The sequence below is a fragment of the Panthera uncia genome, assembly GCF_023721935.1.
Source record: "Panthera uncia isolate 11264 chromosome A1 unlocalized genomic scaffold, Puncia_PCG_1.0 HiC_scaffold_17, whole genome shotgun sequence".
Lineage (NCBI taxonomy): Eukaryota > Metazoa > Chordata > Mammalia > Carnivora > Felidae > Panthera > Panthera uncia.
This window is the reverse complement of record NW_026057577.1, coordinates 20,923,575-20,937,310: the sequence shown is the minus strand read 5'-3', so window position 1 is coordinate 20,937,310 and position 13,736 is coordinate 20,923,575. Positions and strand designations below refer to the sequence as shown.

Here is a 13,736-nt window from a genome sequence, read left to right as displayed (position 1 = left end):
AAATTACTAGTCAAGGCGCTAGTAAGTGTCTTTATCCAAAAAGTTCCTCTCATCCAACCCTATCAAGTGCCCTGAAAGACACATATAAATGGCCTCTCTATAAAATGTATTAGGAGTCTGTCCCTGTTAAGCCTTGCACACACAAAGGTACGCTATTCAGGCATGCACTGAAGCCAGCCAGTACCAGCTGATGCGCTCACCTCTACCAACTGTGCTCAGTCATGACATGCGGATATCCCGGAAACACCACAGTGACAGTATGGGATATCCACAGCACAGAAATCAGCAAATGTTACAGGGCTGTTTTTCGATGGAGGAGCTATTAAACTATGGTATCTCTGTACAGACAAGCAATCATTCACATATATAAAAGCTTCAGTTATGACTATATTCCAGAAGGTAGAGACTTTTTTATTTCTTATTTCCCTCACAGAAGAACATTTTAACATGTCAACACTTGGTGTTTTTAATCATCTAGCACCTTCTCCCTCATTTCTCAGTGAGAGTCCCCAATTTCACCTGGGTACCCATCTCTCCCGTGGAGATGGGACAAATGAGTCACAAGGAGCAGAGGGGATCAAGCTGCTAGAGAGAGAATACTCAAGCTCTGTCCTCCTGACTCCAGGAACCGGGTTAGAACGGAGCCTGTGAGCCATGCTGGTACGAGGAGAGTAAAGCCCAGGATGGGAATGTCACAGGGAAAGAGGCTCCTTCCCACAAAAAGCCAACCAGGAATGATGCACTTCCAGGAACTCCAGCACCCATCCCACATCAACCACAGAGACGCTCAGCAAACAGACAAAGAAGATCCTTGGTGACAGTGAGTGAACTCCAGGATCAAGTCCACTACTGCTGGATTTCTGGGTATGTGAGCCCAGATATTCCCAGGAGGGTTGGTTTAAGTGGGTTTTCTGACATTTCCAATGCCTCAGGCAAGAAGAAAATATATGTAAAAAAATAAACTGACTTATTACCTACAAACTCACAGAAAAATGGTCTTTATGGTAGTGATTATGGATTGTTGCAAATAAGGTCTGGAATTTACTAATAAACACGGTTTCAGAATTAACGAATAAATACCAAATTTACTTGGCTGGCAACCGCAAAAATAGAAACTGTATTCATCCTACTTTCCTCATTTGACAAAAGTCACTTTAAATAGAGCCTAGCAAGCAGAAGACAGAAGTTTGTTAAAAGAACAAAACCGACCAAGCAAATAATCTAATACTCAACGGTTTAAGTTCTGCAGGGAAACCAAAGCTTCAGTCAGCTTTATCGAAACGTCGCTGTAATACCACCTTCAAGCCTGACCCCAGTCACGGGATCTGCTTTGTTCACATGTCACTCTATCTTGTGGGCTTTAAACTGCTACATTCCAAATACCTTCCCATAAGACCACCTCTAACTAGACAGGCTTTCACAGAGAAAAGAATGGTACACAGGTGATGACTGGATTTCCATGGTTCACAAAAGCCCATCTCATCTGCCAGGGCCCCTTCTAACGGTGCTTTTCAACCTGAGCAAATCGCCACTTTCGGCAACACTGTGAGAGTGTCACGTGTGCTGCCCACGTCAGGTGTCAGGGGAATGCAGCACTTGGGTGGCGGCCCCAGCGACCCTGGGAAAGCTTCCAAAGTGCTGACGGCAAGAAGCCTCTTCTTTCTCCTGCGGACAAGATCCAACACCTTGAAGACGGAGTGAGCAACAGCAAGTGTCAACTACTCCCCCACCCGAGAAGCTAGCCAAGGACCTGGAGGGGAATTCTTCACGCGTGCCCTGAAATCTCACACGACCGTACTGAGGTCTACGGTCAATCAGAACCACTCTCAGTCTGAGATCAAGGGCACTCTTCATCCGGCAGACTGTGAATTCATGTGAAGAGCAGTCCCAACACCAGCACATGTGTGCAGTGAGAGACAGACGGGAAGGTGGCACGGCATGGGGCTCCTGATGCAAACACCCCACACCCGCATTGCAAACGTGTTACTTTATTTCTCTGAACTCAAGGGAAGGCCCACGTTTAATTTTTAAAATTTTTTTATCCAGTAAATTCTTACTGAATTACGTGCCAAGAAAATTCACCATAGGTCCTCACCCTCAATGTGCTGTGCTGATTACTGTAATGAGACAGGCCAACCGGACAAGCCCCGTACAGGCGAGAGGTCTGCACTCGCATTACAGCGGCGGAGAAGGAAGCCCTAAGGGGCTGCTGCGAGTTGGCCTGCAACCGCTCCTTCCTCCGCAGACTCCCACTTCTTGGGTGGGCGTGCACGTGCACATATGGTAGGGGTGTCTTTACCTGACAGCACGGGTAGGTAAGGTTCTTTGATAAGAATCTAGGACAGACATGTTAAAAATAGAAATATCAAGCAGATGTACACTCAAAGGTCTTCAAACCCACAGTTTCACAAACACTCTGAGCTAGCAACAAGGTGAAAACATAAGCAGTCACCAGAGGCCAGATGCTGTTGCAAACATTTCCCAATGATTATCTCATTTATATTGTATTCCTCCCATTAATACCATCACAATTATATTACTTGTCTTTATCATCTCCACTGTAAAATGAGAAGACTAAAGTAAAGGAACTTGCCGAAAGTCACAAAGCCAGTGGCAGTGGAGACAGAACTACTGTCCTGTATGTTCAGTGTCCACAATACATTCCTACTTCACTCCTAAAATCTGAAGTCAGCTTCGCTTGGATTTACTGAGCGGCCTTGGTCTGGTGTAAGCAATCAACTACTTCCCATTTCAATGTGATTTCTGAAGAGAAATAGTCTTGCACAATGAACTTTCAAGGGGAACATACACTGTGGTAGTGCTGACAAAATGACCTTACCTCTCCCTGAGAATTTTTCAATATCACCTTCACATCTTCACCAGTGCCCCAAGAGTTCTGGTTCTTCCAGATGAGGTCAGTGGGAGGACTGGCTGTGACGCCAGCATTTGCAGCCCAAATCTAGAAAAGAGAAAGGACATCAGTCGATCCAGATCCCAGCTCTCCCACATCCCAACGACAGCAAAGTAACCAAGAGACTTGGATACTTTATAAGAGAACGGATTCTAACTCTCAGAACTGAGTCCCAGGTTCAGAGACCTGCTGTATGACTAGCTGTGCATCCAGGAGAACCTTTCTAGGCCTCGGCTTCCCCAACCAATAAATGTGAATGGTGACGCATATGGATCTGAGGGGACGTTGTCCACATTCACCTCCTAGCCTCTCAACATGTCAGCTGAATGTGTGCAAGTGACCTTACTCTCATTAGGCATGAAATGACAGAAGTGAAACCTGTAACGCATGGGATTACTCTACCCGCACAGAGGGGCTGGCTCACTCGGCAAGGCTCAGCTCTCACTGTCGCTACTGTTACCCTATGGGTTTTATGAGCCATTCTTTCGGGGTGGAGCCCTGTGACCAGCTCCAAGAGTAGCCTCCAGCTGCCTAGAGCAGGAAGTGAAGAGATACCGCTAACTTCTCTCAAAACTTCTGCAGCAGACAGCCCACCTAGAATATTCTAATATAAACTAGTAGGTCTCCAACTAGGGGCTCTGTCACAATACGTCAGGAGTGTCTGATACTGAACTCCGAAAAGAAAACAGGAAAGGAACAAATCACCCATTACTCACTGATAAACAGGAATGCTACTGAAATAGGCAAAACCAAAAAAATTACATTCCCTCCTAATAAGCATGGAAATTCGGCCATATTTTTAATGTATTTTATAGGCAAAAGAGTATTGGTAGAGCGGAGAAAATGTGAGTCAGAAACTCTGGCTTTGAGCCAGGGACAAATCACTCCAGCTCCACAAACTCCATCTGTAGGGACACCACCACCAATCTTGATACTTCTGAAAGAGTGTATGAAAATAGAAAGGAAAGTCTTACACCCCATAAATTATTTTACAATATAAATGGCTACATGATGGCAAAATGAAGACTGGAGATCATACAGGCAGACATCTTTTTAAATGGGGAGGAAAATCTATGAATTACTAACTAGGAGGGAGCCCATCCTCTGTAGATGCTCACCTGAAGCTTCAAGATCTTTCGTCAGCATTATAGCTGGAAACGGACAAGGAGCATGTACTGGGGTAAAACAAAAAATGAACTGGAACTGGGCTGTCAGGTTTGTGGAATGTTAATGTTTTCCTCGTTTCAAGCAAGACATTTTCACTAGTCCGTATGGAATCATATAGTTGGTTTAGTGTTGTTAATAATCACAAAATGTCAGTAACCTTACTGGGTAATTTAATCTAAATCTAAAATGTCCCAGAGTCTGGGGTGCCTGGGTGGCTCAGTCAGTCAGGCGTCCAACTTCAGCTCAGGTCATGATCTCACGGCTTGTGAGTTCGAGCCCCGTGTCGGGCTCTGTGCTGACAGCTCAGAGCCTGGAGCCTGTTTCATATTCTGTGTCTCCTTCTCTCTCTACCCCTCCCCTGTTCATGCTCTGTCTCTCTCTGTCTCAAAAATGAATAAACATGAAAAAAAAAATAAAAAATAAAAAAATAAATTCTAAAAAAAAAAAAAAAAAGGTAAAATATCTGACTTAATAATTTTTTTTAGTGTTCACATGTTGAAAGAATAGTATTCTGGATATACTGGATTAAATAAGATATAACACTGAAGTTAATTTCACATCTTTTTTACTTTAATGTGGCTACAAGAAAATTTTAAATTAAGTACTTTGTGTTCTAGAGCTTTAAATTAATCTTTGCTATTGCCTAGTACAATTTTACAGGACGATTACTTATCACTACTATGTTCCAAAGAGCTTCTTATCATATTTAAGGCTAGCTACTTTAAAAAAAAAAAAAAAAATCACATTATTTTATATGAAAATTGAGCTCCACTAGACCTATAGTATATTTATCTATTTGGTCCCTGAGGAACTATATCTAATGGAAAAAGCCTATGATTGGCATAATGGTTTCACATTACTTTACAGAGACAGAGAGCACACTCAATTCTGAAATCTTCTGAATTAAAATGTCAGATTCTCTCCACCACATTATGCAACCTCCAAAAGACATGTAAGAGGACTGAACAATTTTCTCTCACTATAGTAATGACTAATGAGAAGAAAAGATAGTATGGTTAGAATATTTGTTTCCATTTTTTACCCATTATTACAAAATTAGCATCTCATATTTTCCCAATGTGGTATCAAGCTCTAGGACACTTTAAAAGAAAAGTCCTAACTAGTTTGAGCCTCTGATCTTAAACACTAAATGTGTATCAATCATAAAATTAAAAATATGTATGTGTTTAGTATTTTTTAAAAGAAATTGATAAAAGTTACTTCTATATCCTTCAAGAACGAAAATATGAACCATTTTCACATGTTTATCAAAGTTAACAATTTACAAAATCTACTAAGAAAAATAAAGAAATTTTGTGTTTGCTCAATGATGCTACTTCTATAGAAAGTATGCTAATGACATTTAGTAACTATTAAAGATGTGATGTTTCAGAGCACAGCCAACGGTAAGTGAACCACTTAGAACTCAAAATACAGAGTGACATAAAAAGCCCATCTCTCTGCAAATCTAGAAATGTAAACACTATGTATGTAAAAACCACGTTACCCTCGCTAAAATATTATGTTTAAAAAAGTGATTCTGGGGGCACCTAGGTGGCTCAGTCAGTTAAGCATCTGACTCTTGGCTTCAGCTCAGGTCACGACCTCATAGTTTGCGAGCTCGAGCCCATGTCGGGCTCCGTGCTGACAGCGCAGAGCCTGCTTGGGATTCTCTGTCTCCCTTCCTCTGCCACTCACATGCGTACACGCTCTTTTTCTCTCCCTCTCTCTAAGTAAATAAACTTCAAAAAAAAAGTGATTCTTTCTAGGATCTATCACTTAATGACTATTGTTCAAACCACAGGTCCCTAATCCAACACCAGAGATGGTGACTAAGGGTGAGGTGGGGCCTGGACACCAAAGCACTACCCAAATGATGCTGAAGGTCAGTCACCCAAGGCAGACAACTGTCATTTTAAGGCATACCTTAGCATTAAAAGATTATCCTAATAGTTCTTTATGCTAAGCAGTATCTCCTGAATCAGACTGGCTACAATAATGTCAAGAGACAGCTGTTTTATATCTACTGGAGTAGACAAAATAAAGATTATTCACAGGTCAATACTTTCACTTTTAATAGTCAATTACCACTCTCAATAAAATAGGATTTTAAAAATCTTTAATAGTACTTGTAATTCCCTAATAATGTCAAAGATGTTTTAATGCCCACTTCTAAAATGCTTCCCTTGAAGCCAAAAATTTTCTTGAATTACTTTAACTGTTAGTTAAGACACTGAAGTTAAATTAAATGATGATTAAATTCACTTACTGTAACAGTCTGGCCTGCCTTCAGCACATATCTTGAGGTATATTTATAACTGACTGATGTGTCTCCAATTTTTCTGATCATTTCCCAGCCTCCCATTGGCTGATCCTATTCACAAAAAGAGTAAAACAAGGTCACATCAAATATACAGAAAGCGATAGATAACCATATAAATGAACTTACACAGGCAGTTAAACTAAGAAGGCTCTCTGGGAGTCTTCCTAGGAATCTATTTTCCTACTATAAAAAGAAAACATGGTTTTGTCATTTAGCAGAGTAGTAACTTCAATAGTGTTACAGTTTTAATATTAAGGTACTTTATTTTAAAGAAGACAAAACTGGAATAAAAGGAATGTGAACCAAACTAAATGGTTCATAGTCACTGCTAGGTCAGGTGGGTCTTTGAAATTTACAACACAATCTAGCGGCCATAATCACGACTATAAACATCTAACATTTGATTAATTTAAGCTTTAAAAAAATACAGACACATAAACTTAAAAACAGATGGAAGAAAATGTGTCCTTTATCTTTTGCACCTATACCACTTCTGCCCACATTTAACTCCCTTACCTCAAAGTATGAGGGGCTGAAAAAGGGTCAGTGATGCAATAAGCCAGTCCCAAGTGAGGTCTATCACCACGGGCCCCCAAGCTACCCAGGGCTGCCTGACACCCGAGAAAAGGTGCAGGGTATTTAAAGCAATTAGCTGGACTGATCTATATCCATCTCTAACTCAAAGCCAGGAATAAACCAGGCTGAAAGCCAGCTGTAGAATAACTCAACACAGGGCTATTAGGCCTTCTGAAAAACAGCCAAACTACAATAATGGAGCAGCAGAGGCTACTCTTTTTCTTCAGGTTTTGAAGTCGTGACTAAGAGGGCATAGAGCCCGTTCTCTTTTAGTATGTGAACTACTAGCTTTCCTTTGCCCATCCAAATTATGTATTCATACACACACACACACACACACACACACACACACACGGCAGCTTCAATAGCTCTGGTGAGAAAAGGAGTGGTTTTCACAAACAACATTTGACAAATCCTGAACAATGCTTCAGGAAGTGACATTCATCCCACTGCACCCCCCACGGAACCCCCAGGCCTGCCATCCAGCATCATCGCACACACCCCTTCATGGCCTCCAGCTCCATGATGCCTAGCCAGGAAGGAACTTCACTTCTGAGCTCTCAAAAACCCCAGCTCAAAACCTCACAATTCCCTGCTATGAATATTTTGTTTAAATTTTAAACAAATAATTTCAAGATAGGGCTCCATACAATTCTTCATATAAATTAAATCATGAGTTTTTATTCATTTATTCATTTAAAGAGCAAAATACTCCCTGCATATATGTGACTCTAGCCTCACATTTCCTTCCTTTTCTGAGGTTAACGGCTGTGAAAAAATATCTCCCATTTTCACACTCCCACTCCAACTTTTCCACCAATCTGGCTAGGGAAGGGTGTAACAACAACTCATCCTTAGGAAGGCCACTGTGAGAGAATGGCCAAGGGTGAGAAAAAGCTGTGGCTCTGTACAGAAAGGCTAAGGAAGGACATCTTTAAATCACTAAGTGTACCCTCTCCTCTTCCTCCTCCTATTTCAATATGTATTTCACTTCGTGAATTTAAGTAAAAAATAGAGGAGGGCAACTCTTATTCTGTGAAGACTATTGAATCCAAATAAAGGCTGAGGAATTATTAGCAATGCAAAACAGTCTACCAATCAGCAAAGCCTTCCTAGAAAAAAAGGGGGAATCTGTTTTTCACCTGTTCAGAAGTGTTCTTCAAGCGGATAAATTTCCCATCAACATCGATCTCTTCAATGCAGACATTGCCAGTGGCCGAAGCGGAATGAGAGATGCTGACGCTACTGCTCGCCTCAGACTCTTCTACGTCAACTCTCTTCCGCTTCCCTCTGGTCGTGCGCACGCTCCTACTTGAGGATGCTCGGGACACTGTCACACGAGAAGAAGGGCTTGGAGAGAGCTTCAATCTACAGGGAAAAAATAATCCATTTATGAGACAATTATGCACTTCCAACTTTAGTAAAAACGGTATTAATATCCTGCACATGCATTTCTAAAGCAAAACATCACTGAAGATCTGCTGAACAAGGCTGATATACATCTTAACTAAGACGAAAGTCTTTGTGCTAGATAATGTTCTTTAAAAAATAATATCGGAATGTTTTTCCCTAGGAACAGAATGTAATTGTTATGCAGGAAGTCTGGAAAACATGGGGAGAGGAACCAACCCACCTACTACAATGTATGTAACACTGAAACTAAATGGCTTCTCATTCTAAATTTTTTTTTTAACATTTATTTATTTTTGAGAGACAAAACATGAGCAGGAGACAGGCAGAGAAAGATGGACACACAGAATCCAAAGCAGGCTCCAGGCTCTGAGCTCTCAGCGCAGAGCCCGACGCGGGGCCAGAAGTCACAATCTGTGAGACCATGACCTGGGCTGAAGTCGGATGTTTAACCGACTAAGCCACCCAGGCGCCCTGGCTTTTCATTCTAAATCAGACACTTATGCTTTGAAACTTTTTTCTAAGAACAGGTATCAAAGGATTTATACACTAACCATATTTGAAAAATAAGCATAAAGGTCTCTTTCAGCAAATGTAGTATTTTACAACATATTAATCAAAATATTTAAAATCTCAAGTAAAAGACTCTGCATCTTGACACAGTCCCGCACTTAAAATAACAGTAACAGGGACATCTGGGTGGCTCAGTTGGTTAGCGTGTCCAACTCCTTAAAATATTTAAGGTTGCCTTAAATGTTAAAATAAAATTTTTGCAAAAGCTCAATCCTATTTACTACTCTTAAATAAAAAGGGGAAGGACAAAAAGTATGGGGCAGAGTGACACTGAAGTTACTTACCTCTCCTCTTCGCCCTCTAAGAGCTTCCTATAAGCACTGATTTCCATGTCCAGGGCTAACTTTACATCAAGAAGTTGTTCATAATCATTGAGCTGTTGCTGCATCTGATCCCTTATTTCCGCCATCTCTCGCTCTTTGTCAGACAGCATGCGCCTAGAGTTGTCTCTTTCTTTAGCGAGCAAGTCCTCCAACTCTTGAATCCTCTCCAAACATGCTCTAGACTTCAGAGTCAAGGGAACACAATTACTTTCTAGGAATGTTTCAACATTAGCACAAAGCACCTATCTTAAACCATTTCCTGGATGGGAAAACAAAGCTAAAAATTTTCAAAAATAAATAAATGAATAAAAGATTCTCTCTATCCCTCTTCCTCTGCCCCTCCCCCACTCAGGCTGGCTCTCTCAAAACATAAAATAAGAAGACTGCTTGAATATTTTTTGTTAAGATCGATAGATATATGATCTCCCTCTTTCTCAGTCCCTTCCCACTTACATTCTCTATCTCTCAAAATAAGTAAACTTAAAAAAAAATTAAAAACCAAAATCTCTCAAATACAAAATACAGCCCTTGGGAAGTTTTGACTTGTAAAAGACTTTAAAAAGAGGTAAATTCTTCAAATGCAGTATGTCATAAACGTACATATAATTTTTCTGTATTTGGCCAAATAAAACAAAATTTTAAAAGTTGTGGTCTTAGTAAAAGTCAAGTCTGGCTCCCCTACAAACCTTTTCACTCAAAAGTATAAATTAACAAAAGTAAAGAACAAAAAATATAGGAAACTCAGTAGTAGAGAACGAAAAAGGTAGGAAACTCAATGACAAAAGAAACCTAAGGGTGAAAGTATGCTTTGGAGAACTGCTGGAATTATGCAGAAACCACAGAAAGGGATTCTGGTAACTCCCAGGGACAGTGTCCCTTTAGGACTGCTGCGCTCTCATGATCAGGCAGCATACAAAGACTGTACAATATAGTGTGGTTTGTAAGATACTATTTTAAGCATAAAACTTTGCATTTGGTATTTAAAAAAATGAGAAATCACACAGCCTAAGCCAGAAAGTTCATCTGAGAACCTTGTGGCTCACTAGGTTATTATTCTTCTGCATTTGTCCAAGACAGAATTCATCTCAGTAACCTCAAAAAATGACAAAGGTGATCAACTCAAAAAGCCTGATAGATAGTTCACACCCTTAGAATCACAAGTAGCTGCATCAGAGCAGAATCCAAAGGGCATGTATCGTGCAAAAATTAAACCTAGAAGGCTAAAAATCAAAAGAGGATCTACACTGTGCAGAAACACTACCCTTTAATCGGTTTATGTGTTTCTCACAGGGGTATGGGTTAAAATTTTTGAAAGTGCTTTACACCTATACTTGGGTTGAACAAATAAGTAAACAGGATGGGAGAAACTAGGTTTTTTACTCTCAAAGAGAAAAGTTATAGACAAGCAAACAAGAAAGCCTAAAATGAACCCTGTGGGATGGGGTTAGTCAGAAACATCTATATTAACTTGGGTTTTGTTTAATATAAATACAAGTGGACAGAAATACATTATACATTATAACATAATACCTATAGTAGCTAGCTCCATCCACAAGAGGGCCTAGAAGCAATGACACCCCCAGACCAGTGAGACACTCAGTGTCCAGATCATCATTTCTATATACTATTCTCTAATAAAAAGAACCAAGGCTCCATGGAGAAATGTCTGATTCTAGGGCTAGTGCAGGGAAAATACAAGATGAACCTGGAGTATCTTACAGTACTAGAAAGTAAAGAAGTGCTTAAAAGGGTGGGGGACATGATAGGCAATCTGACAGAACTCCTAATAGCCAAAGCTGGGACCATCTAAGCCAATAAAGGAATGTAGAATTCGGGGGCGCCTGGGTGGCTCAGTCGATTAGGCGGCCAACTTTGGCTCAGGTCATCATCTCGCGGTCCGTGGGTTCGAGCCCCGCGTCGGGCTCTGTGCTGACAGCTCAGACCCTGGAGCCTGTTTCGGATTCTGTGTCTCCCTCTCTCTGACCCTCCCCCGTTCATGCTCGGTCTCTCTCTGTCTCAAAAATAAAATAAACGTTAAAAAAAAATTAAAAAAAAAAAAAAAAAGGAATGTAGAATTGGATTAACCCAAAAGATAAAATAAATATCCATGAGTCCATACTAATATAAACAAACAAAATGAATGAATAAAATATAAATAAATTTTAAAAAGAAAAGACACATCTTTACTAGGGAATTCCACTTAATAAATGTAGATACCCCTTCAGGATGGAAAGCTTATTTCCCATCCCTTAACCCTCAAGAGTGGGCTGGACTTAGTGGGTTGCTTTCCAAGAACAGAGTATAAAAAGAAAGAAATGGTAATGACAGTGGAGAAACCTGGCAAACACTACCTTAACCAGTGATGAAGGTTAGTATCACCAATGATGTCATGTGACCCCTGACATGATGAGACAAGAAAGGCACTTAAAACCCAGAACCCCAGTCTAATCATGAGAAAAACACCACACAAACCCAAATTGGGAGACAGTATACACGGTAAGTGGCCAGTTCTTCTCAACACTCTCAAGGTCATAAAAAACAAGGAAAGCCTAAGAAACTGTCACAGGCCTGATGAGACTAGGGAGACAGGTGGTACCCTGGAGAAGGAAAACAAGTGCAATAGAAAATGTGATAAAATCCAAATAGTCTGCGGTCTAGTTAGTAGTACTGTACCAACAGCGGCGCTTTCATTTTGACAAATATACCATGATAATATAAGATGCTTACAATGGGGGAAAACTGGTTGAGGAAGACAGGGGAACTGCCTGTACTACCTTTCTAACTTTTCTGTAAATCCAGAATTATGCCAAAATAAAAAGGTTATTTAAAAAATAATTAATTAAAATCCAGAGCAGCATCTGACAGTCCATATCAGAAGCAGGCATTCATCTTAAGAGTGATACTAAACATAATCCCTACCTCAAAAACTTGCATTTAAACTGCATTTGTAGGGGCGCCTGGGTGGCTCAACTGGTTAAGCATCCAATTCTTTGTTTTGGGTCTGGTCATGATCTCACGGTTTCTGGGTTTGAGCCCCGTGTCAGGCTCTGTACTAACAGTGAGGAGTCTGCTTGGAACTCTATCTCTTTCCCTCCCCTGCCCACGCTCTCTCTCATTCTCTTGCAAAATAAACAAACATTAAAGGAGTTGATGAAAGGCATGAAGTACCCAAGATTCAGAGGTAACCTCTGAGCCCAGATTTGTAAACCTAAAAATGTCTCTACTTTTCTGCCTCTGATATTACAGAGCTATATAAGTGGGGAAAAAACAAAATCAAGGTATAAAAAAGTTTTAAAGTTACTCTGAATCATTTAGAAATAAATTGTATATATATTTTTTTAATTTGAGAGAGAGAGAGAGAGCACAAGTGGAGTTGAGGGACAGAGGGAGAGAGACAGAGATAGAGAGTGAGAGAAACAGAGAATCTCAAGGAAGTTCCAAGCTCAGCATGAAACATGATGCAGGGTTCGATCCCACAATCCCAGGATCATGATGTGAGCCCAAATCAAGAGTTGGATACTCAACCAAGCCACCCAGGCACCCCTAGGAATAAATGATATTTTAAATAGCTACACAACACCTGTCGTGTAGGCAAACACAAAGAATACAACATGAGAGACAGACCTAGATTCTTCTTGCAAGTCTGCCATTAAGTACCTTCGAAACTCTGGGCAAGCTGTAACTAACCTCACTAAACCAGTATCCACATTTGAAAAATGAAGAAGTCAAACTAGATTATCTACATGTATGATCTTACCCCTCACTCTAAAATACTTTATAGCTGACTTCTGCTGGTATTTTGTTTGTTTGTTTGTTTTAATAGTATGTAACATAATTGTACTAGTTTATTAGGGTCTAGCTACAATAGAAGCTTCCAGAGTCTGAATGTTAGAAAGAAAAAAAAAAAAACTTAGAGGTGCTTTCAAAGTGCTAATGGAGAGTCTTCTGCAAGCCAGACAGACTGTGATCAACCAATTAATTTGGCCACTAAAAAACTAGACAGAAATAAAAGAAATGCTGTAAGCAATATACGAAATTCCTAATTTCAAAACAGACTACTACTATCGTATCTATGTTATTTAAAAATATTTTAAGTCAGCATTTTAAAGGCTATGTCAATTTTATTTTTTTAGTATTATTATTTTTTTTATGTTTAAGCAATCTCTACACCCAACGTGGGCTCAAATTTCCAACCCTGAGATCAAGAGTCTCATGCTCTACCGCCTGAGCCAGCCAGGTGCCCCAAGGCTATGTCAATTTTAAATCAAGTTTAAGAAGTACCTCACTAGCATAAGTCAAATAACCAAAAGGAAACTGTATGGCCTAAGAGGCAGCATGAGGAAACAGGTATGGCCCAACAACAAATGCAGTTAAAATACACAATGGGAAATACTGGGAGGGGTGGCTTTTTGCTTCTCTTTCTAAGAGGCTAAAGTTTATGAACTAATGAAGA

At 40.2% G+C, this 13,736-nt stretch overlaps 1 protein-coding gene across 1 annotated transcript in view; it reads right to left on the bottom strand.

The window, feature by feature from the left end:
* LMNB1 (lamin B1) overlaps positions 1-13,736 on the bottom strand; it is a 54,543-nt gene that overhangs the window by 5,469 nt on the left and 35,338 nt on the right. The window contains exons 6-9 of the mRNA XM_049648440.1: positions 9,245-9,465; positions 8,120-8,345; positions 6,348-6,452; positions 2,840-2,959 (exon numbers count right to left, since the gene is read on the bottom strand). Coding sequence (XP_049504397.1) covers positions 2,840-2,959; positions 6,348-6,452; positions 8,120-8,345; positions 9,245-9,465 — 672 coding nt within the window. The remainder of the gene's footprint in view (positions 1-2,839; positions 2,960-6,347; positions 6,453-8,119; positions 8,346-9,244; positions 9,466-13,736) is intronic.